This window comes from Hyperolius riggenbachi, chromosome 7, assembly GCF_040937935.1.
Source record: "Hyperolius riggenbachi isolate aHypRig1 chromosome 7, aHypRig1.pri, whole genome shotgun sequence".
Taxonomy (NCBI): domain Eukaryota; kingdom Metazoa; phylum Chordata; class Amphibia; order Anura; family Hyperoliidae; genus Hyperolius; species Hyperolius riggenbachi.
In genome coordinates, this window is record NC_090652.1 from 173,541,279 (window position 1) to 173,566,905 (window position 25,627).

The 25,627-nt window shown below is 42.5% G+C and overlaps 1 protein-coding gene across 6 annotated transcripts in view; it reads right to left on the minus strand.

The window, feature by feature from the left end:
• PMS1 (PMS1 homolog 1, mismatch repair system component) overlaps window positions 1-25,627 on the minus strand; it is a 653,312-nt gene that overhangs the window by 31,656 nt on the left and 596,029 nt on the right. For all 6 annotated transcript variants that reach the window (XR_011022768.1, XM_068244909.1, XM_068244906.1 and 3 more), the window contains 2 exons: window positions 16,263-16,390; window positions 8,138-8,298 (listed from right to left, as the gene is read on the minus strand). Coding sequence is in view for 5 of the 6 variants with exons in the window: in XM_068244909.1 (XP_068101010.1) it covers window positions 8,138-8,298; window positions 16,263-16,390 (289 nt within the window). In the remaining variant the exon portion in view is untranslated. The remainder of the gene's footprint in view (window positions 1-8,137; window positions 8,299-16,262; window positions 16,391-25,627) is intronic.

Consider the following 25,627-nt stretch of genomic DNA (forward strand, 5'->3'; position numbering starts at 1 on the left):
GAGAGAAGGCTCCGAGTACAGCATCAGCTCCTGAGTCCTGACTCTTCACTCTTAACTGATTCACTGATTCATTCAGTTCCTCTCTCTCTGCTACTGGTAACTGCGTGGATGACTGAGTGCAGCAGCCAGGCATGGACTGCCCCCCAGGCCACCTTTCATTCAGTGATTTAGGGCTGGTCTGGTATATTCAGGTTTGTTGTTGTAAGGCAAAGTGAAATACTAGGCTAGCTGATAAAAGTGCAATTAGATGGCAGGCAAGCTGGTAAATATACACAGCATGATGCAGAGCTCCTCTGGAGGGTCCGTGGGGAAAAAATCTGTCTGGTCTCTCCCCATTGTTATAATGACTGCATGTGCAGATAAGGTGTTAAACAGGTTGAAAAGTTTCGACAGTCCCTAGACTCCAGGAGGGCTGCTTTCTGACTTGTGTGAGAGATAGCAGGGACAGCAGTCCTATTACCGGCAACTAGTCTCTGTGTAATGTGGGACTGCAATACAGATTAGCTCTCTGCTCCATCTCCTGCTATTCTCAGTCTCACTCCACTCCTCCTCTCTCTGGGCTAGTGCACGACAAAATCGCAATAGCAATCGCTAGCAATTTGCAAATGCGACTTAATAATTTGGGCTGAGGCTGGTTTCCTCCCAGGCCAAAAGGTCCCAGTCCTCCCCTGGTAGCAGCATAGTGTGTGTGTATAGTGTATGTCTACTGTGTGCTGTGTGTGTATAGTGTGTGTGTGTGTGTGTGTGTGTGTGTGTGTGTGTGTGTGTGTGTGTGTGTGTATATAGTGTGCGTGTGTACTGTGTGTACCGTGTATAGTGTGTGTGTTGTGTGTGCATGTATAGTGTGTGTACTGTGTGCATGTGTATAGTGTATGTGTGTGTGGTGTGTGTGAGTGCATGGCGTAATAAGTATATTTTATGGTGAAACGCTCTGCTGCATTACAACTATTTTCTGGTGAACCCATGCCACAATAAGTGTATTTTCTGATTTTCTGGTGAAACGCTGCTGTATTATGATTTTCTGGGGTCTTGGGGGTGGGGTTCACCACAGGGGGCAATCACGGGGGGTGTGGGGGGCGCCACAGGATTTCTCGCCTGGAGTGACAAAATGGCTAGAGACACCCCTGCCTGAATCTCAAATTATGGTCTAATTAGAAATGCCACAGGTTTGATCACTATGATGAAAAGGAAGGGGGGGGGGGGGGGGGGGGGGACAAAGGGCAACCTTATCCCATTGCATTGCTCACCACAAAATCTGACGCAGTAGAGTGGGTATTATACAGAAGCTAGTGTTTCTTATTCTGCTGTAATTTATCATATGTACCAGTATTGGTGATGTCTTAAGCCAAACATCAACTATGTACGTATTTGTATTGCTGGATGTCCTAATTGTACAGAGTTTTTAATGTCTCATGTATCTATGCTTCACAATATTTGTTTTGTATTATGTACAATGCTAACGAAGATGTTGGCACTATATAATTAAAAGGTAATAACTTCATTCCAAAGGTTTAGGAATAACCTCCTTAGGGACTTTTTCCACTACCCTGCGATTTGCGATTTAATTCTGATCGCAAATCGCAAGGTACATTAAACTAATGGAAACTGCAGCAGCAATTTCCATTAGTGCGATCCGATTGCGATGCAATTTTGGTCAAAGCGCAATCGTTGTCCTGCTGCATTTTGTATGCGATTGAGCTGTACTATAATGAGTATAGTAGCTCAATCGCAATCGCATGATGGAAATGTAAACATTGCAATCGTGATCGCAGTCACAATCGCATTTCATAGTGGAAAAGAACCCTAATATAGATTGCCATTAGTGCCATTAGATTGCCATGTCTAGGAGGACTCATGGAGAAGCTGGTAGATTTGCAAAGCTCTGATTTGCTGTGATCACATCCTGGTTTAGCACATGATCATGATTATCAAACCAAAGACTAAAAGGTGGCTATACATCAGGTGACTTGGCGGCCAATCGACCATCTGTTTTGAGAATTCTAATCAGATGAAAATCGATGCTGCCAAGGGCTTGCCCATTCGACAATGTGACAATTGCAGGCCGAAATTGGTTGCATGTATCGATCGGACATGCTGCAAGATGTCAGGCTGACATGCTCAATTGGATGCGTAGCGGCAACAGCGTGCAATATCGGAAAGAGTGCCAAACGTGACAGAACCCTCGGCCCTGCATGAATATGTTACTTGTCTGTGTCTGCCGCTGGCTCTGTGCTGCATCCACACACACGCCCCACATATATGCTCGCAACCACGTGTGTGGCCAGAGAATTGAGCATGGAGCCAGCGGCAGACACTGACAGGTTAAGTATTCATACTCGGGGTACATTTTACACTGGGGCAGCACGGGGGGCGGTGAGGATGTCACTAGGCCAATTCCCAGAAGATTTCATGTTGAAATAGGTCAGGAATCAGACACTGGCTATGGCACCCAACTGATCAACACTGTAGATATGTATTCATACTTGGGGTACACTTTACACTGGGGGCAGCACGGGGGGGCGGTGAGGAGACGTCACTAGGCCAATTCCCGGAAGATTTCATGTTGAAAATCATCAGGAATCATTATGGCACCCAACTGATCAACACTGTAGATATGAAACTTTGATACAATGTAAAGTAAGGGACTAAGACAAAATCTGTGCATATGGATAGAGAACTGAATAAGGGTTACAAGGCAAAGAGTGGTGGTAAATGGAGCATACTCAAATGGGAAACTGTTAGCAGTGGGGTACCACAGGGGTCAGTACTTAGTCCTATTCTTTTCAATTTATTTATTAATGATCTAGTAGACAGAATAAAGAGTAGTGTAGTCATCTTCGCTGATTGTACAAAATTATGCAGAATTATCAACACGAAGACTGATAGTGACGTATTACAACAGGACCTTGACAACATGAACACATGGGCAGGCACGTGGCAGATGAAATTTAATATTGATAAATGTAAAGTCATGCACCTTGGATGTACCAATGGTAGATCATCAAATAAAATAAAAGGCATACAGCTGGGAACATATGACTTGGAGAAGGACTTAGGAATACTGGTCGATAACAAGTTAGGTAATTGTATACAATGCCAAGCAGCGGTAGCTAAAGCAAATACAATTCTGGGATGCATAAAAAGGGAAATAATATCTCGAGATGCTAGTATGCTACTCCCTCTGTATAAATCACTTGTGAGGCCACATCTGGAGTATGGAATACAGTTTTGGGCACTACACTATAGAAAGGACATTGACCTTCTGGAACAGGTACATTAATCAGAGGGATGGAAGATCTCACTTACCAAGAAAGGTTGGACAAATTGGGCTTATTTAGCTGGGAAAAAAGGCGACTGAGAGGTAACCTGATTAACATGTATAAGTACATCAGAAGGCAATACAAAAGCTTGGCAGAGGAGCTGTTTGTCCCTAGGGATGTACGACAGACAAGGGGACATGATTTGTGGGTGGAGGAAAAAACGTTTTTTTGCCATCTATTTAGAAAAAGGTCCTTCACAGTGAGAGTTAAAATCTGGAACATCTTACCTCAGGAAGTAGTTATGGGAAACTGTATATCTGCATTTAAAGAGGGTTTGGATGCTTTCCTTACTTTGAAGGGCATCCACGGCTATAATTTTTTTAGGTAATTCCTGGAAGAGTTGATCCAGGTAATTATCTGACTGCCATCTTGAGTCAGGAACAAATTTTTCCCTTTTAAGGCTAATTGGCCCAGGCCTTGTAAGATTTTCTGAATTTGCTCGCAAGTGGGCGGGCGCAACGCATCGATGGGCGGGTGCAAATCTCATGGCCTATGAGTGAATCTGGGCAGCAGCGGCAGTGACAGTATGCATGGTGGTTTGGCATCTGCTCTCCGTTAAGGCAAACGCGGATCAGGTTGAGTGGACCTGCCTACCACTGAAGATTACCGGTGGTTACTTGGTGAATCATCCTATCGTGGAGGCCCTGTCTAGTGGTGAGGTCCGGAGACATTGGACGACATACACGGAGGCACACGTATGGTGAGATCCTAACATGCCGGCATGTAATACTGATCTGTGCTTGCAAGCTGAAGACCAGCACATACACTCATTGTTGCAATAACCCTCTCCCCCCTCTATGAAGATATGGACTATAATGGTACCGGTACCAGAAGGGGTAAATGAGTGTATTTGAGTGCATGGGGTGTATGTGTAATTGCACTCTGAATTGGCCAAATTTAATTGATTTTAATTGGTTGTCTTGCCAATACATGTGCTATTCCTTCAATAAATTTCAATTTTGTAATTTTTGATACCTATGAGAGACCAAGTTCAGTTGTTTTTGTTAAAGTATTTTCAAGTCACATGGTCACTCCCTCAATTGAGGTGTGGGTACAATTAATAAGGTGGTGCATGAGATAGGCAGTAAATGAAACTATTTTCTCTTGTAAGGTTTTCTGAATTCCCCTGGATCAACTGGGATATGTGCAGGTTCAGGATGGTGTCTTATTTTTATTTTATTTATTTATTTTTCTGGTTGGACTTGATGGACGAATGTCTTTTTTTCAACCAAACTAACTATGTAAAGTAAGTTCAATATTACTGCTGCGCTCTCCAGAACCTGAAACACAGATATAGGCTTCACATAGGGTAATAACGTTCAGTCTGTTTTCTTATACAATTCCACCTCCAAAGTGCCTTTGTGCCTCATGCATCCCCAAGTGTCACTCTCATATGTGTGCCCTCGTCCCCTCTTTCTAGATGCTAACTAGATGTAAGCCACCTCAGCTCTCAGGTGGAACTTAAGCAGTACTCATAAACAGCTCACTTGCAATCTTGACTCTGCAACAAAAAAACTCCACATAGGGTAATATTGTCCAAATAGCAAGGAAACAGTTGCCGTAAACCACCGTGCTTCCGTGTTATCACCCCGTGTTTGTGCCAATCCACACACTACATGCCAAACTCCTCACCAGATATGGCCCACCTCTTTCTGCAGGTGGATAATGCGTTTATGATATCTCCAAAAAAAGCCACGGCACTTGTCAACTTTCGCTGCCTCTCTTGAGGTTTCTTTTAATCCAGTAAAAATTATCTCAATAAAAAACCATAAAAATGCCACATAGCGTAATACTGTTACATCTGCCTCTGTGTGCTCAATAGAATCACACTTACACGTCCAGAGTGTTTTTCAGCATATAACATAGCAACACATGCCAATTCCCATCCACTGGAGTGCAGGGTGCAGTGTGAATGCCCCAAAGTTACCCACTTACTGTACCTAATTTGGTCTATGCAGAACATTATACTGTTTCAGATAAAAGTTAATCATTAGAGATATGGTAGTTGAGATCAAACTCAATGTTCAATCCATCTGGACTCAGGGTTTTCAGATTAAATATCCATTTCCTTTGCCTTTGATATTTCTTTAGTGAGGTTAGAACCTCTCCATTTTTTTTACATATTTCTCCAGGGCCATACATTTTAGTCCTGTTGGGTTCTTGTTATGATGTATTTTAAAATGGTTCGATACACTGTGGCTTTCCAATCCTTTTTTGATGTTGTTAACATGTTCCCTAATGCGTTTAAACAGCTCCCCTGTGGTCCGCCCTATGTATTCTAATCCACATGGGCACCACAAAATGTAGACTACCCCTTTTTGTTCTGCAGGTGATGCATTGTTGGATCTTGAAACTTCTCCTGGTGTTCCTGGATACAATCTGATCCCCTCGTATTCCTTGTGTCTCTCTGCATCGCATGCAGTTCCTGCATGGGAAAAAGCCCTTTTGTCCCAGCATGTCTCTTCCTGATATCCTTGGTTGGTTCTATGCAACTTGACACCAGAGAGGATTTAAGTGTTGGGGCTTTCCTGTAAATAAATTGAGGCTTTTCTGGCAGTACTCTTTTTAGTATCCCCTCTGCTTTTATAATGTTCCAATTCTTATTAATTAATCTCTCCAGATCTCTGTTGTTGTTGATTGAAGTCAAGGATAATGGAATATTCCTTGGTATTTGGGCCTACTCTGGATTTATTCCGTAGTAACTCATGTAAAGTAGTCCGCGTACAGCTATCGTGTTTCCCCAAAAGTAGGACATCCCCTTAAAGTAAGAGCTAGCACATATTTCGAGCATGCTTGAAATATAAGACCTACCCCTAAAATAAGCCCTAGTGGCTGTGGAAGTCCCGTTCGTCTGCGCCCCCCCTCCTTCCCCACCGCCACTTTACCTCCTGATGAGCCCTCATCCATAAAGACGCATCCCTGTTCTGCCACTGCCTGACATACTGGTAATTCAAGACGCAGATCAGCAGTAAACTGCTGATGATTCCCCCACTGCTGCTTTATCGCCTGCTTGTCCCATTCTCCATTGCCCGCCGGCATAATTCAAACAGCATATCAGCGGTAAACTGCAGTGAAGGCAGCTCGTTACACTGTAACAGCACTTCCGTGTACAGGAAGTGACATCTCTGTTTACTTCCTGTACACAGAAGTGCTGTTATAGTGTAATGAGCTGCATTCAGCGCAGTTTACTGCTGATTTGTGGTTTAAATTATGCCGGCGGGCAATGGAGAATGGGGCCAGCAGGCGATAAAGCAGCTCTCCACATCCCCTCACTGTTGGAGTTCCCCAAGGCTTAGTCCTTGGACCTCTCCTTTTCTCTATCTACACATATGGTCTTTGTCAGCTCATCAGCTCCTTTGGTTTCCAATATCACCTATACGCTGACGATACCCAGATCTACATTTCAGCACCTGACTTAGACACCTTAACAGCTCGTGTCCAGGACTGTCTCAATGCTATCGCCTCCTTCATGTCCTTCCGTTTTCTAAAACTCAATATGGAAAAGACTGAAATAGTAGTCTTACCACCTCACAACTCAATGCCCCCGCCAGACATCACTATTTCTGTTACTGGCACTTCCATAACACCTGTCCCCCAGGCTTGCTGTCTAGGTGTCATTTTCGACTCAAGTCTCCTCTTCAAACAAAAGTTTGCTTTCTTAAAACAGAAAGAATTTGCGATAATTCAGGTTGGAGTGAGCTTGAGATGTCTCCCAAGGCATCACTGCTGAATATATGCAAATTAACCATTGTACCCTTAGAAGCTAAACACATCTCCAGAACCGCTGGAATGCAATGGTGTGTCAGCTTGTTAATTTGTACAGAGCCATAATAATCCAACATGCATACAGACTGTTTCGGATTCCTCTTCAAACCATTGACAAACTATCCTCCTCTTGCCGCCTCCACCTAAAAAAACATCTCCTGCATCCGCCCTTTTCTAACACAGGACACTACCAAACTCCTGGTGAATGTCCTGATTATTTCCCGACTAGACTACTGCAACTCTCTGCTCTGCGGTCTCCCTGCTAACCGTTTAGCCCCACTACAGCCTATCAAGTCTATCATGAACTCTGCTGCATGACTCATCCACCTCTCATCCTGCTTCTCCAACCCAATGCCCCTCTGCCGGGGACCTAGGGCAGCAAGATGAGAGGTTTTGTTTTTGTTTTTTTATCAGGAGTGCTGCACAAATGGAGGAAGAACACATTCTGAACATTACTTTGCTTGTGGTCCCAATAGGTTTCATAGTCAACTACCTACTTTTTCAGAGGACAATGGGTTAGTCTGAGTGGGTGGATGGAGGAGGGGGATTATATTAAAATCCACGATAAGAGAGAATCCTTTGTGGATTCGAAAGTACAAGGCAGTGCAAAATCCAGTGAATTTAGTACTTTGTGTTCCTATTTTAACAGGAACAGGAAGTTCCATTTTAAGTTCCAGGAGTTTTGGACTACTGTTCCTTGCTAAAAAAATAAATTACAAAATCTTCAACAGACTAAGGCCAGGGTTAACTATACCAGTAAGAAAATAAGAAACACATAACTTTAAACCAGGATACTTAATTCAAATCCAGTTCTATCTGGGAACTTGAACACAATGTTCATACATCTAGCTTGGTCAAGGCTTTTCACAGAGCTCATTCAAAAATCCTGCCATATTTATTTCTTTTTAAACCACCTCAAAGGGTAAAAACACAGGAATGCAAAGTCGTTAAGCAGAACTTGAAATATCAAATCTTACATCTCTCAGGAGAGCAATATCTGTTTTGTTTTGTGTTTTTCCCCCAAAAAAGTTTTGGTTGGTAAATGTACTTACCTCTAAAAAGTGTAAAATTTTAAGGGGTCTACAGTCACAAAGTTCTTTAGCATTTTTATTCATCACTAGGTTTAGAATCTCCTTTAAATCAGATAGTCCATAAAAGGGCAGATTGCTGGCCATTCCTTCAATTTCAATATATTTATTGATATCCGGTGAACCTAAAATTATAGATTATAATTTCTACATGCAGTTCACAAACAAATGCATATATCAGTTGAGACATTTAAAACTTTATTTTCACATTTCTAATACACATTTTCAAAAGAAAAATGTATACAGTGTAACATGGCATTAAAATTAGCACATGCGGTTTGCATTCAGCAGTTAAAACAGGTGTTGGAATTAGACCCTTAACTACTACTTTTCCATTTAATAAAGCGCTGTGCTTCCAAAGAAATCTCAGGTGCTTGGCAGTTTTGCGGTGATAGTATAAACTATTGAGTACACATTATATTCAGGTTTTTTCGAGTTCAGTAGATGGGTTATGGGCCTATGTATAACCGGGCTGTTACCAGAACTTAATGAACTATAAAGGCAGAGAATGGGAGAGGTGCTTTAGTCTCTTTTGGGCTTATGCACAATCAGACAGGACTTCGTGCAACAACCTCGGCATCCCTGCCTAATGCTACGTACACACATGCGACAACGATCGTTCGTTGAGGACGACGAACGAACTTTTAATTGATGAAAGAACGACCTAAGTAAAGTTAGTTTTAAAAGGTGTGTAACGATCTGATCGTTAGAACGAACGTTACATCACGTAAAGCAACTATTGCGCCTGCGCATAAAAATGAGAAGTTTCACGGAGAAATTGTGAAATGCGCATGTCAAGCCTAGTACGAACAACCGTTTCCAACGATGTACTACTTTTGCAAACGATCGTCGTTGGTTAAAATCCGCCGAGACAGAACTTTCTTTTGTAGCGATTTGGCTCGTTCATCGTTTGCCTTAATAGTCGGTGGTTCGTTTTTTGAAACGATCGTCGTTGGTAAAGATCGGGGAACGATCGTTACAAACGACTATAGTCGCATGTGTGTACGCACCTTTAGCCTGTATTGAAAATGATACGAGAGCCATTTTAGTGCCTTTTAAAAATACTATTTACTTTACTGTTATTGTAATTCTGCACCTTTCATGCTATATAAATCACTGTCTCAAATTAAGTGTGTGCTGATCTACTCAAGTCTGATTTCATGGGCTGCATACTTGTTTCAGCTATAATACTCAGATAACTCAAACAAAATTACAACATTAGAATAATGTTGTTTTTTTTAAATGTCAGTTTCGAAATAACTTTTACTACAGGTTTTAGTTAGATAGTGTGTATTGTATGTGTATTGTATATTGTGGTGTGTATTGTATAGCTTTATTTTCATTGATTACTGAGAGTCCTTCATTGTCTTATGAGGATAGTTTAATGTGGAATACCTCCAACCTTGGGAAATGTGTTGAAAAGTCTGCATGCAGTAGTCCCACTGTTCTTTTTTGATCACCACATCAGCTTCCCCATGTCTAGACTTGTTATTGCACACACCACTTAAGAGAACTGCCATTTAGGTTTCCGGTATTGCATTCTTTATTAATAGATTATATACACAAGATGACATATGGGAAAGGACAGGAGTACTGTCACATCTTGACACTATAGTGGCACAATAAAACAAGAGGTTGGAACCTATAAGAAAATAAAATGTATTGCAGACAAGTATGCATATTTTTTCTGGAAACATACTAATCCCCCATGCACGAACACACACTGTGTCAGTGCTCTGGTATGTGTACTTTTAGTTACACATCCCCCATGCATGAACACTTACTGTGTCAGTGCCCTGGTATGTGCACTTTAAGTTTTTGTTATTCGTGTTTAAAAAAACACTTGTGTACACCATGTTCAATCTTTTGAGCCTCATCATAGGAAAGGCACAGTTAAAAATGGCGCAGAGTGAAAAATGGCACACCATTCCGCCGATCATAAAACGCTATTTACCGTTTTAATGTAAATACATTAAAACTGTAAATAGCATTTTATAAAACATTAGCGGAACGATGCGCCATTGAAAAATTTAGGGGGGGGCTAGTTAGGCAGTAGGGGTCGGAGTGGAGAGGCAGCGGGACACTAGGAAGCGGGGTAAAGGAAGGAGGACTAGGTGGAGTGAGGATTAGGTAGCATTGGTATACATTACCTTGTCCCGGCCGGCGATTGCTCCTTCACTTCATAGTTAGCTTGCAGGACTCCTGCATCCAGCCAATCACCATGCGGAAACTATAGCCGCATGGTGATTAACTGGATGAAGGCATACAGCAAACTAACAGAAGAAGTGAAGGAGCGATCGCCGGCCGGGACAAGGTAATGTATACCAATGCTACCTAATCCTCCCTCCACATCGCTGCCTAGTGTCCCGCTGCCTCTCTCCTCGATCCCTGCTGCCTAACATTTTTTAACATATAAAATGATAAATATCGTTTTATGTTAATTACTGCTGCGCCATTTTTATACCCTTGGCGCTGTGAGCCATTTTTGCCTGTTCTGGAGAAAAGAATAGCCAAAAGGGTAACAATTATCTCTCTGAATGAATCAAAGTATCACCAACTTCTACCAAGAAATATATACTCACCTAAAAGATTATTAGGAACACCTGTTCAATTTCTCATTAATGCATTTATCTAATCAACCAATCACATGGCAGTTGCTTCAGTGCATTTAGGGGTGTGGTCCTGGTCAAGACAATCTCCTTAACTCCAAACTGAATGTCAGAATGGGAAAGAAAGGTGGTTTAAGCAATTTTGAGCGTGGCATGGTTGCTGGTGCCAGCGGGGCCGGTCTGAGTATTTCACAATCTGCTCAGTTACTGGGATTTTCACGCACAACCATTTCTAGGGTTTACAAAGAATGGTGTGAAAAGGGAAAAACATCCAGTATGTGGCAGTCCTGTGGTCGAAAATGCCTTGTTGAAGCTAGAGACCAGAGGAGAATGGGCCGACTGATTCAAGCTGATAGAAGAGCAACGTTGACTGAAATAACCACTTGTTACAACCGAGGTATGCAGCAAAGCATTTGTGAAGCCACAACACGCACAACCTTGAGGCGGATGGGCTACAACAGCAGAAGACCCCACCGGGTACCACTCATCTCCACGACAAATAGGAAAAAGAGGCTACAATTTGCACAAGCTCACCAAAATTGGACAGTTGAAGACTGGAAAAATTTTGCCTGGTCTGATGAGTCTCGATAGAGTCACAATTTGGCGTAAACAGAATGAGAACATGGATCCAGCATGCCTTTTACCATTGTGCAGGCTGGCGGTGGTGGTGGTGTAATGGTGTGGGGGATGTTTTCTTGGCACACTTTAGGCCCCTTAGTGCCTATTGGGCATCGTTTAAATGCCACGGGCTACCTGAGCATTGTTTCTGCCCATGTCCATCCCTTCATGACCACCATGTACCCATCCTCTGATGGCTACTTCCAGCAGGATAATGCACCATGTCACAAAGCTCGAATCATTTCAAATTGGTTTCTTGAACATGACAATGAGTTCACTGTACTAAAATGACCTCCACAGTCACCAAATCTCAACCCAATAGAGCATCTTTGGGATGTGATGGAACGGGAGCTTCGTGCCCTGGATGTGCATTCCCCAAATCTCCATCAACTGCAAGATGCTATCCTATCGTATGGGCCAACATTTCTAAAGAATGCTTTCAGCACCTTGTTGAATCAATGCCACATAGAATTAAGGCAGTTCTGAAGGCGAAAAGGGGTCAAACACCGTATTAGTATGGTGTTCCTAATAATCCTTTAGGTGAGTGTAGCTGTGCATGGGCCTCTATTTTAATGCAAATGTAGAATTTGCTGTAACTATTACCCGCAGTAGCGTATTTCACTTATTAATCATTCTTACATTGAACAACCTTATTGTAAACTAAAAGTCTTCTTTAGCCTATAGGTTCATATTCCCCCAACAGCACTGAAGGTTATTTAGGACAGAACACTGGATGCCGGACAGGACATAACATTGATGGTGTACATGGGCAGACCCCATATCTATTGACCCAAAACTGAATGGCATCATTGCTGTCCAGTCATGCCTTATCCTCATAACTTCTATCACCATCACCAGCCACAAAGGAACCTACATGATCGTACATTATCTGTTTTAGCTCTTGTCAGGCATGAAGAAACAATGTTTTGACAGCTTACAAAGAAAGTTAGTCATTGACTACTTTTAATTCCTGGCTTTTTACCCCTTAACATTCCTGATTGGATTTTTGGCTGTGTCACTATTGATGCAGCAATAACTTTCTATTACTTTTGCCACCAAATAATTTATGTTGTTTTGTATTTTTCAGGACAATCTAGGCTTTCTTTGGGTAATATATTTGTCCAAGAATTGTTTAATTATACAGGCATTTGATTGGGGAAAATTAAGCGTAAATGCAAAAATTACACTTTTTTATGTTTCACCTTTCCTAATTTTCACATGACAAGTGGCACAGTTGTAAAACACATAAAAATACATTATATTGCTCATCCCAGATAAAACGATCCTTACATGCCATATTTCACCACTAGTTGGGCATGTAGGTTATCCCTAGCCTGAGAGTCTTCAGTGATTGCATGCGATCACTAGGGCCCACCATTTGGGGAACCCACTGCTGTGCAGATGCATTGTTAGGCAACAACATAGTGATGCCCCTATACAGCATTGGGTTCCCGAGCTGTCACCCTAGCGATCACATCCAACCGCTATGGGCAGCCAACATTACATAGGTGTCCACGAATCTTAAAGGACCACTATCACTAAAAATTGTAACATTTAAAATGCATGTAAACACATACAAATAAGTGGTATGTTTTTCCAGAGTAAAATTAGCTATACATTTATTTTCTCCTATGTTGCTGTCACTAACAGTAGTTAGTAGAAATCTGACAGAACTGACAGGTTTTTCACTAGTCCATCTGTTCATGCGGTATTCTCAGTATTTATTTTTTTACAAAAGCACTGCCTGGAAAGGATCTATACAAAGGTGCAGCCCCCCCTACCTGTTTGCATACTATTATGGCAGTTGGACTGAGCAACTGCTGTTCACTAAGTGCTTTTGAAAATAAAGAAAACCCTAAGAATCCCCCATTAAGAGGTGGGTTAGTCCAAAACATGTCAATTCTGTCAAATATCTACTACCTACTGTAAGTGACAGCAACATGGGAGAAAAGTAATGTTTAGAACATTTTACTCTGGGAGAAATTTACTTTTTACTTACTGTATGTGTTTTCATGTATTTTTAAATTTTAAACTTTTTCACGACTATGGTCCTTTAACCATTTTAGCTTTCTGCAAATAAGAGAGAGAAAGAAAGCCCTCATATCAAGCACCACTTGAAAAAATACAAAATACTTTATTTAACAATTTGAGCATTAGATTATCTAGACATGATGAGATTCAACATGAAAATTTTTAAATCAATTAAAATACACGGCAAGAACTGATCCCTGCTGCCAAATAATCATAAATACATATGATAAATAATATATAGATCTAGCATCAAAATAATACATCACAATTGATCTAATGATAGAAATGGAGTCAAAACCAGCATGATGGGCATCTGTCAAAGAGCCCACCAATACTTGAACCCGGGTTCAGTATAAATGAGTGAAGACAGGGAATATATCCCAAAGTATGGTATCTGAGACGCTTTTTGTCTCAGGTACACTTAAAGAGGAGCTGTCAGCCATACCATCTCAGAAAAAAAACAACACATTTGTAAGTAGATAAATATGCTCTACTTACATAACGTATCTATTGCACTGTCCACATTTTTTTCTCACTAGTAAAGCTTATTGAAAAAAGTATAAAAGCATACAAACAAGTAACTCAAACTGAGGCATAACAGCCTGCTACACATGTATATAACATGACAATGTAATATGCAGCCCATTAACAATACTGGAATTGGCAATATAATTAAACATTTTCCAATAGAAAAAAGCAAAGCTTGGTGTATTTGCCTTTTTAAAACAGAAGGAAATCTGCAATAATTCAGCTATAAGTGAACATTTGTGGATACCCACAATGCACTACTACTGAATATGCAAATTATCCCTTTTCGCCCTTGGTAAGCCAAGCAAGCATCCAGAACCGCTGGTGTATAGCAAGCCTATAGCTTTAAATTTTACACAGCCATATTAAACCCACATGTAGACAGCCTGTTTCAGACTTTTGGTCCTCATCAGTACATGGCAGGTGTTGATAAGGCTGTATGAGATAGGGCTTGGACCAGTGCAACAGAGTAACCCAAGCAGCTCAGGGTGACCTAAACTACTAGGAATGTATAAGGGGATAAAAGGGACCAAAAAGCCCTCCTATTATAAAAAGCAAAGCTTGGTGTATTTGCCTTCTTAAAACAGAAGGAAATCTATTACACTATAGAAACTGATATCAATTTCACGATCAACACATGTATTAGATCCATCAGAGGTATATTCTATATGTCAATGTCCACATTTTGATTTTAGTGATTTTTATATAGTAAAAAAAAAAAGGACAATCCTTCTTAGGATTTTTTATAATTTTGACTGTGTCTATCTTGAAGCCAATCCTGACATAATTTCCTCCCTTACTCTGTCTGTGTATCATTGACTGCTCTCCTTACAGTCTTCAGTCACTCCCACCCAGCTTTGCAGTAGAAAGTGCATTGTCTCAGCATGATAAGGAACAAAGGTGTGGGAGGGAAAAAAAGGAGGGAAAGAGGCATCAGCCAATTAGGCTGCATTAAAGTTTTAAAGAAGAAAAAAAGAAAACCCAGCATGCCCTGCAACTTCCTTTGTGCGGCAGATGTACCAAATAGGCAGGGAAAACGGGGAATAATGTTTTATGGAGAAGAAAAGTAAGAGTGATTTTGAACTTTTGGATTGCCTGGTTAGCATCCTTATTACTTTTTTACCAGATAGAAATAAAGAATTGATTTTTTATTTTATGCCTGCCAGCTACACTTTAAAGTACTCCTGACATGGCAAACTCTATATCTGTATTTAAAGAGCGCTTAAAGTGGACCCAAACTAAAAACACAAGATTTCAGAAATAAAATCTATTTTCTAAATTATAATAATAAATAGCAGCCTTTTTTCAGCTGCATGATGACAAATATAAAATATTTTAAATTCATTGGAGAAACCCCTCCCTTCCTTTCATATTGCCGGCAAATAATCCGGCAAACTGGTTTAGTAGATGGTGTCCAGCAAAGGAGGAATTGCTAATGGCTGCAACCTGTATAACCCTAGTTATGCGAAGAGGAGGGTGAAAAGCATGCACTGAAATGCTCATAAGCTTGAAGGAGTGTTTATTTATATTTGTAGGTATCAGAGTGGTGCAACTAAATATTTTGAATTAAAAACTTTTTTTGGTTTGGGTCCGCTTTAAATGCTTTTCTTGCATTGAAAGACATCCATGGCTATAATTGCTAGGTAATTCCCAGAAGAGTTCATCCAGGAATTTAACTGACTTCAATCTGGCGAGGGATACTGAGGCTGGTTTCACACTGTAAACCAGCATCAGCGATGCGTTGCGCCTGGTGCACTGCCGAAAACAGGCCTTCAGGGAACACCGGGTTAGTACACGGTGTTCGCTGTCTGGCCACAAGCCAAGCAGGAAGTGATGTGCGCTTGCGGGTATTGTAAAAACATGCTTCCGAGCTTGAGCGACGCCAACTGTTTTAAGAACCCTGCGTCACCATACTCTAACATGACTTACAAGCCGACACAGATCGTTGTGGGTCCTGCACGGTAATGTTGTTCTGCGCTAGTGTTAGATTAGGCACTTCCGGCGCAGTGTACCACAACGTGGGAAGTATGAACTTCCCCATAGGGTTTCATTAGGCTGCGGTAGCAGTGCGTCAATTTCACAAATCGCGCCAGTGTGAAAGGGCCCTGAGAGTCAAACCCTGGTCTCCTGTGTCAGAAGCAGAGCCCTTAACCAATACACTATCCAGGCACTAAACATCATACAGAAGTTTTCAGAATGACAATCAAGTCTGCAACAGTAGCAAATAACATGTTCCTTATATTTCTTGTCTAATTTTGAAGAAAAAATGTTAAAAACAGATGTATTACTTTGATACCTCATACCTGTTATTTTAATTTTAAATCCATTAGCAGTGAGTCTTGGGTCTGAAAAATAAATTTGCCCATTTGGCATAGGATTGTCCTTCTGCATTCCTAATAGTGTTGGAAAGTAGTCAGATTCTCCAAGTAACCTACATGGAAAAAACAAAATTTAAATCACTTTTTCAGCTTTATAACGTGCTGTACTTAATTTGAATTGTGGACACATTGACTATTGGCTAAAGCTGGCCATACATGATATGATGCAATTGTTTGATTCTACCACTAAGTCAAATGCAAATTTTCTTTGCTGGCAAACTCTCTTTAGCTAGAAAAATGTGATCAACATAAAGACTGTTTTCCATTCGTGAGCTCAGTAGCTATCAATCATGATTTATCTTTCGATTATTCTAAATTAATTTTGAAGAACATACTGTGGAAGGCACCAAGACATATAGTAACATTCTTTTTAAAGTATTTTCAACTATGTTGGTGCCTCCTAGAGTATGTTGAGTCTCATCCCACCTTGGTGGTTGGTTGGGTTGTTTAGTTTTTTTCAAAGAAGAATTACATTTACTCATAAAAATGTTATTGTTTGTAAAAGCCCTGATTCTGCTGAATCCAACCATACCAGATATGTATTGGTATCCCACTCTTCCTGCCCTGGAATAGGTGCGCCAGTACAGGAAGCCAGGTATAGGTGCCCCAATACAGGTAGCCAGATATACAGTGGGATGCGAAAGTTTGGGCAACCTTGTTAATCATCATGATTTTTCTGTATAAATCATTGGTTGATACGGCAGTGAGAGGAGGAAAGGCAGGCACTAAATGCGGGTAGAGAGGTCCTGAGTTTCACCGGGTTATGTACTCCATGTTGCAGCGTGCACTCAGAAACAAACAGTGATCATGTGAAATGAAGAAAGTCGAGGCACTGCTGCAGTAGAAAGAGAGGTACCTTTAATCCACGGTGTTCAGACACAGCGGGGTATACAGTGGGGGTGAGGGGATGCCTGACAGCTGTTTCGCTAAGAAAGCTTCTTCAGAGGCAAAGTGTAAGGAACCCTCCTCTTTTAAATTTTCTCTGAAGAGTAGCAACATGGGGGTCTCAAAACAACTCTCAAATGACCTGAAGACAAAAGCCCCATCTACACTATACGATTCTTTATACGATTCGATTACGATTCTATTTACGATCCGATTAAATCCAACATGTCCGATCGGGATTCGATTCGATTCGATTTGCCATTGTTTTGCAATGGCAAATCGAATTGAATCGAATCGAATCCCGATCGGACATTTTGGATTTAATCGGATCGTAAATAGAATCGTAATCGAATCGTATAAAGAATCGTATCGTGTAGATGGGGCTAAAGATTGTTCACCATCATGGTTTAGGGGAAGGATACAGAAAGCTGCCTCAGAGCTGTCTGTTTCCACAGTTAGGAACATATTGAGGAAATGGAAGACCGCAGGCTCAATTTAGGTTAAGGCTCGAAGTGGCAGACGAAGAAAAATATTGGATAAACAGAAGCGACAAATTATGAGAACAGTCAGAGTCAGCTCACAGACCAGCACCAAAGACCTACAACATCATCTTGCTGCAGATGGAGACTCTGTGCATTGTTCAACCATTCAGCGCACTTTACACAAGGAGAGGAAGCCTTTTCTCCATCCACAGCACAAACAGAGCCGCTTGAGGTATGCTAAAGCTCATTTGGACAAGCCAGCTTCATTTTGGAATAAGGTGCTGTGAACTGATGAAACTAAAATTGAGTTATTTGGGCATAACAAGGGGCGTTATGCATGGAGAAAAAATACAGCATTCCAAGAAAAACACCTGCTATCTTCAGTAAAATATGGTGGTGGTTCCACCATGCTGTGGTGCTGTGTGGCCAGTGCAGGGACTGGGAATCTTGTCAAAGTTGAGGGACGCATGGATTCCACTCAGTATCAGCAGATTCTGGAGACCAATGTCCAGTAATCAGTGACAAAGCTGAAGCTGCGCCGGGGCTGGATCTTTCAACAAGACAACGACCCTAAACACTTTCTAAAAATCCACTAAGGCATTCATGCAGAGGAACAAGTACAACGTTCTGGAATGGCCATCTCAGTCCCCAGACCTGTGGTGTGACTTAAAGAGAGCTGTCCATGCTCGGAAGCCATCAAACCTGAATGAACTAGATATGTTTTGTAAAGAGGAATTGTCCAAAATACCTTCAACCAGAATCCAGACTCTCATTGGAACCTACAGGAAGCATTTGGAGACTGTAATTTCTGCAAAAGGAGGATCTACTAAATATTGATTTCGTTTCTTTTTTTTGTGGTGACCAAATTTATGCACCTGCCTAATTTTGTTTAAACAATTATTGCAAACTTTCTGTATATCCCATAAACATCATTTCACTTCTCAAATATCACTTGTGTCTCCTATATGATATATTTAACTGACATTTTTTATCGTAACAACCAGCAATTTATACAGGAAAATCATGACGATTAACAAGGTTGCCCAAACTTTCGTATACCACTGTAGTTGCAGCCAGTATAGGAAGTCAGGTATAGGTGCAGCCAGTACAGGTAGCCAGATATAGGTGCAACCAGTATACAGTGGGTTGCAAAAGTATTTGGCCCCCTTGAAGTTTTCCACATTTTGTCATATTACTGCCACAAACATGAATCAATTTTATTGGAATTCCACATGAAAGACCAACACAAAGTGGTGTACACATGAGAAGGGGAACGAAAATCATACATGATTCCAAATTTTTTTTACAAATAAATAACTGCAAAGTGGTGTGTGCATAATTATTCGGCCCCCTTTGATCTGAGTGCAGTCAGTTGCCTATAGACATTGCCTGATGAGTGCTAATGACTAAATAGAGTGCACCTGTGTGTAATCTAATGTCAGTACAAATACAGCTGCTCTGTGAGGGCCTCAGAGGTTGTCTAAGAGAATATTGGGAGCAACAACACCATGAAGTCCATAGAACACACAAGACAGGTCAGGGATCAAGTTATTGAGAAATTTAAAGCAGGCTTAGGCTACAAAAAGATTTCCAAAGCCTTGAACATCGCACGGAGCACTGTTCAAGCGATCATTCAGAAATGGAAGGAGTATGGCACAACTGTAAACCTACCAAGACAAGGCCATCCACCTAAACTCACAGGCCGAACAAGGAGAGCGCTGATCAGAAATGCAGTCAAGAGGCCCATGGTGACTCTGGACGAGCTGCAGAGATCTACAGCTCAGGTGGGAGACTCTGTCCATAGGACAACTATTAGTCATGCAATGTACAAAGTTGGCCTTTATGGAAGAGTGGCAAGAAGAAAGGCATTGTTAACAGAAAGCATAAGAAGTCCCATTTGCAGTTTGCCACAAGCCATGCCACAAGAAGGTGCTCTGGTCAGATGAGACCAAAATTGAACTTTTTGGCCAAAATGCAAAACGCTATGTGTGGCGGAAAACTAACACTGCACATCACTCTGAACACACCATCCCCACTGTCAAATATGGTGGTGGCAGCATCATGCTTGGGGGGTGCATCTCTTCAGCAGGGACAGGGAAGCTGGTCAGAGTTGATGGGAAGATGGATGGAGCCAAATACAGGGCAAACTTGGAAGAAAACCTCTTGGAGACTGCAAAAGACTTGAGACTGGGGTGGATGTTCACCTTCCAGCAGGACAACGACCCTAAACATAAAGCCAGGGCAACAATGGAATGGTTTAAAACAAAAAATATCTATGTGTTAGAATGGCCCAGTCAAAATCCAGATCTAAATCCAATCGAGAATCTGTGGCAAGATCTGAAAACTGCTGTTCACAAACACTGTCCATCTAATCTGACTGAGCTGGAGCTGTTTTGCAAAGAAGAATGGGCAAGGATTTCAGTCTCTAGATGTGCAAAGCTGGTAGAGACATACCCTAAAAGACTGGCAGCTGTAATTGCAGCAAAAGGTGGTTCTACAAAGTATTGACTCAGGGGGCGAATAATTACGCATACCCCACTTTGCAGTTATTTATTTGTAAAAAATGTTTGGAATGATGTATGATTTTCGATCCACTTCTCACGTGTACACCACTTTGTATTGGTCTTTCACGTGGAATTCCAATAAAATTGATGCACGTTTGTGGCAGTAATGTGACAAAATGTGGAAAACTTCAAGGGGGCCGAATACTTTTGCAACCCACTGTAGGTAGCCAGGAATAGGTGCCCAGTGTAGGTAGCAGGTATAAGTGCCAGAATTTAAGCAGTAGGTATAGGTGCCCCCAGTATAGGTAGCAAGTATAGGTAGCAGGTATAGTTGCCCCAGCATAGGTAGAAGGTATAGGAGCCCTCAGTGTAGGTAGCAGGTATAGGGGCCACTGCAGGGAGGGGAGCCGACATCATCCTCTCTCCATCCACATGGACCCACCTCATATGGCTCCCTCCAGAGCTGGAGCGCAGTGGTCATTAATCACTATATAACATTTAACATGCCATAAGAGGTATAGATAAATAGATACACAGTGGTCTAGGTGATGTGTTGTTGTCAGTGTCAGATTGTAATATGTAATGGCAAGTGAATAATTGCACAAACCCATACATATATAGGGGGGTGGTATATGAGTTGTATTTGGGTGGATAATCACTGTGAGGGGAGTTTCTGGCCCTGGGTTTTGGCTGCAGTAAGGTATTATTTGAATTTTGCTGATGTGCCCGATGTGGCTGAAATGGAACGCAGGGAAGCGTTTCAAACTTCCTATTATGATGCGCCCGATGATGGCTCTAGTGGAACGCAGGGAGATGGTCATGTGATCCTATCCTCTGCGTTATCGCGAAATGTGGTCATAGGCGCAGCTATGAGGCTGCTATGGGTACGCGCAGGGATGTTCGCGATGGAACGCGGATATCCCTCTGTGCTTTCCATGGAAGGAAATGCCTGAAGTCTCGCAGGCTCTGAGTGGCGCTTGCGCAGTAGGTTCTGTGCGCTGGCTTGTTATTGAGGAGCGAGTTCTATTCGGACAAGGATTAATAATTGGGCGTGCAATACTCAATTGTCAGGATATGAGGTAATGGATTTGTAAGGGGTTAATTGGGGCGGGTATGTCAAATTGGAATGTACAGGGTATATGGGGGAGGGTATTTAAGCACTTCTGGCCAAGCCTGACCCATAGCCCCTGATGAGTCGTAAGACGAAACATGTTGGGCGTGGCTAAGCGGGCAGAAGGTGGCAGTGCACGGAGGAGACGTCCTCAGGATTTGTTTATGATATGTCTGAACTTTTTAAACGCTTGTGAGTAGCACTCTTTTTATACTGATCTTAATAAATGGTTTTACACTATATCAAGTTTGTCTAGTTGCAGTGGGCTGCGTTTGCTGGCTATGGAGGGAGTATACACTAAGTAAATAACTGTGTTGAGGATCGCTCACCAACACGCTGGGAAGCTGTGTGTGAGTGGGGCAGCCTATACTAAAGGTGAGCGCGGTCCCGCTGGGTGTCGGATCACGTGTGAGTGGAGTGGTGGCCCCTATAGACTCATAAGCACGGTGATAATCAGTGTGGTAAAGGTCTCCCTCCTTTTTTAGCAGCCTACGCAATGATATATATATATATTTTTTATTTTATTTTAATCTAGAATCGTCGTGAGTAATGTGAATGGTCTGAAGCAAGGTGGAACCTGGATTTGGTGATTACCTATATGCGTTGTTAGCTGTCTGTAAGGTCTGGGCAGCTATAGCTAAAGGTGAGAGTGATCCCTGCGGGTGGTGGAGCACAGGAATATCACACGGGTCCTTGTTGGTGGAAGACCAAGGGTGGACTGATGGTCTATGCGATGATATTTTTTCTGTCTTCTCTGTTTTGAGGTTCACTGGATGTGAAGACGAACAGAATCTTACCTGGTGGCTAAGGACTGTTTTTTTCCTTTCCTTAGTGGACTGTGAGGCAGCGGGAATTTATTATTATTTTTCAGTATACGTTTATGTTGGTGTAACATTTGAATTTGTAGCATACCCACAGTGAGTGTTAGGTTATTTTAGGGGTGGAGCTCGCTAAGTTATTAATTAAGTATTTGCAGGTAGCAGGTATAGTTGCCCCAGCATAGGTAGAAGGTATAGGAGCCCTCAGTGTAGGTAGCAGGTATAGGGGCTACTGCAGGGAGGGGAGCCGACATCATCCTCTCTCCATCCACATGGACCCACCTCATATGTCTCCCTCCAGAGCTGGAGCGCAGTGGTCAGTGTGTAATTAACTCACCCACTCGCTGGCTCCATGCGGTGTCCCCTGCGGCAGCAGGCTCCCCTCTCCTCTACAGATCTCTGTATGACGTGTAGTTACTATGTGTCATACAGGAAATAGAGAGGAGACTGCTGCCGGCGGGGACACTGTGTGGAGCGAGCGATCAGATGAGTATTTACACTCTGACCACTGCTCCATCCCTATAGGGAGGCAGAGGAGGAGGGCTCACATGGAGAGAGGGAGGAATGATGTCGGCCCCCCTCCCTGCCTCTTTCTGAGGGCAAAACTGCCAAATAAGGTACTAGGTACGTTGCTAGCAGTCAAAGCATTTACCTGCCACTATGTACCTAGTATGTGCTTGGCAGTAAAAGGGTTAAGGGCCCAGTGCCTCTTTTCCTCTTCTTTAATGTTTGAAATCTGACTGGATTAGCTGCATGCTTGTTTCAGGTGTGTGATCCTGACAGCCTCTATATACCTCTTGCTTTAGATTGCCTTTAAGTTATTTTCCAGTGACATTTTTCAATAACATCAAAGAATTTACTAGGATAGGAAATCCAAGAAATGTTTGCAGCTCTTGGGTAGAGATTAGCTGAACAGAGGTGCCCTGTTCATTCAGTGTTACAGAGCGATGATGCAAGCACCCAGTGGTGCCAGCAAATTTACTTTGGACTCTACAGTGATGCCCATATGAAGCCAAAGCACTTCAGCCCAAATTAACTGCCTCAAAAATGGTGGGATAATTATTCAATTATTTGCTGACCTGTCCTGTACGTCCAGCAAGTTCAAAGAGGAAGCTTGCTCATGCTGTACTGCTAAGACATTTTATCTATAATGTATTTCATCTAAGCTTTAAGATTTATGTCCCAAATTCAGCTTAACCCTAGCCCTTTTCTAACCCTAACACACAATTACTCAATGACCTAGTTTGTAAGGAGTGACGTAGCTTAGAAGCCGTGGGCCCCAGTGCAAGTTTAGCATTGGGGCCCCAAAGCATGCTATAGATAACTATTGATAGAAAACGTCAAAAACAATCAAGGACAACCACAGTGTCAGAGGTGCAAGAAGCGAATGAGAAACTGTGTGTTAATGATCACTATTATTCAAATCTACTATAGAAGTGAATATTATCAGCACAGGACCAATAAAGAGATAATACTGTGTTTGAGGGGTGGTCGCCTCAGGGTCCCTCCAGCTCAAGCGCCCCGATGCGGTCGCTACCTCTGCACCCCCTATTGCTATGCCACTGGTTATGGTGCTCTTTTGTCTTCCGAATCTGCCACTCTTCCATTAGTTGTATACACACCACTGGCGCATAGCACGCGGCTCGTGCTATGTGGCATGTGTAGGGCTAATAGCAGAGCAGCGGATTCAGAAGGCAGATGGACACCGTGACACAGGACAATGTAATGTATAAATGCAGACATGTACATGCACGTTTATACACTATGGAGGAAACGGCAGATTTAGCCGATTCCTGAGAGATTTTATGCTAAATCGATCAGGAATCAGCTGACAGGTCTCTCTCTAATCAGGTTTGAGCAGAAAGAGAGCTATTTCTTGGTTGAATTTGGCCATCATTCCTAGCTGTATGGATACCTTAACTAACCCAAAGGTTGGTACACAGGACACTATTTCCTGTCAGATCGACGGGTTGGAACAATAATTTCCAGCATGTCCAATCTGATGTCAAAACAGCCCTGCGCGAGCTCAGTGATACCATCATGCAGTGGTAGACATCCCTCCCGGACTCGCTGTTTATAATCCTGGGTGACTTCAACAGGGACAACGTCCATCAAGAGCTGCCACGCTTCCATCAGCACGTCACCTGTCCAACCAGGAATGCTAACACTCTGGACCATTGCTATACGGTCCTTAAAGATGCATTCAAGGCCAGCCCGTGGGCAGCGCTAGGCTCATCTGACCACTGCGTCATCCACCTGATACCCACTTACAGAAGACACCTGGAAACTGCAAAACCAGTCCTAAAATCCAGAATAGTATGGTCAGATAATGCTAAACTACAAGTTCAACCTGCTTCGACTGTATGGACTGGAAGGCCCTGGAAGCACCAAACCTAGACGAGTGGGCAGACAATGTATCCTCAAACATCAACTTCTGCAAGGACAATTGTATCCCAACGAAAACCCACAATCACTACCCAAATGACAAACCATGGTTCTCTAATAAACTTTGGCAACTGCGGAGGAGCAAAGAAATGGCATACAGGTCTGGCAAGTGGCAATCAGGAGGACTATAGAAAGGCAAAAAACATCCTAAACAGGGAACTGAAAGTCGCCAATAAGAACTATACAGTAAAACTTGAAAAGAACCTTTCCTCGAGAGACTCATGAGCTGTCTTGGAAGGGGCTCAAGGCTGCCAAGAACTAAATGTCCACGCCCCCCCCCAGCATGCAACTCCCAGCTCCAAGCTCGCAGAGGGCCTCAGCAACTTCTACTGCAGATTTGAGAACCAGGCAGTTCCCACAGGGCCTCCAGTGCCTCCTGCCCCATCCTCTGACCTAGATGTCCCACTTCCAAGCCTCCCACCTCTGGCTGTGAACGAGGAGGATGTTCTGTGGCACCTGTCAAGGTTAAATGCAAGGAAAGCCTCAGGCCGGATGGAGTGTCACCAGCCCGTCTGAAAACGTGTGCATGGCAGCTTGCTCCTGTTCTCCCCTCCATCTTCAATAAATTAATTCAGGTTGGTAAAGTCCCTGCTTGCTTCAAGAGGTCCACTATTATCCCTGTCCTTAAAAACCAGGGAGTATCCGACCTCAACAACTTCAGGCCAGTGGCTCTCACATCTGTCATCATGAAGACCTTTGAAAGCATGGTCCTGCCTCTCCTAAAACTATCCACTGATGTCCTGCTGGACCCATTTCAGTTTGCGTACAGAACGAACAGGTCCACTGATGATGCCATAAACATTTGCCTGGAACTTGTCAAAGTTTACCTAGATTGGCCAGGCTCATACGCTAGGATCCTCCTACTTGACTTTAGCTTGGTGTTTAACCACTTCACCACTGAGGGGTTTTACCCCCTGAGCACCAGAGCAATTTTCACCTTTCAGCGCTCCTTCCATTCATTCGTCTATAACTTTATTATTACTTATCGCAATGAAATGAACTATATCTTGTTTTTTTCGCCACCAATTAGGCTTTCTTTAGGTGG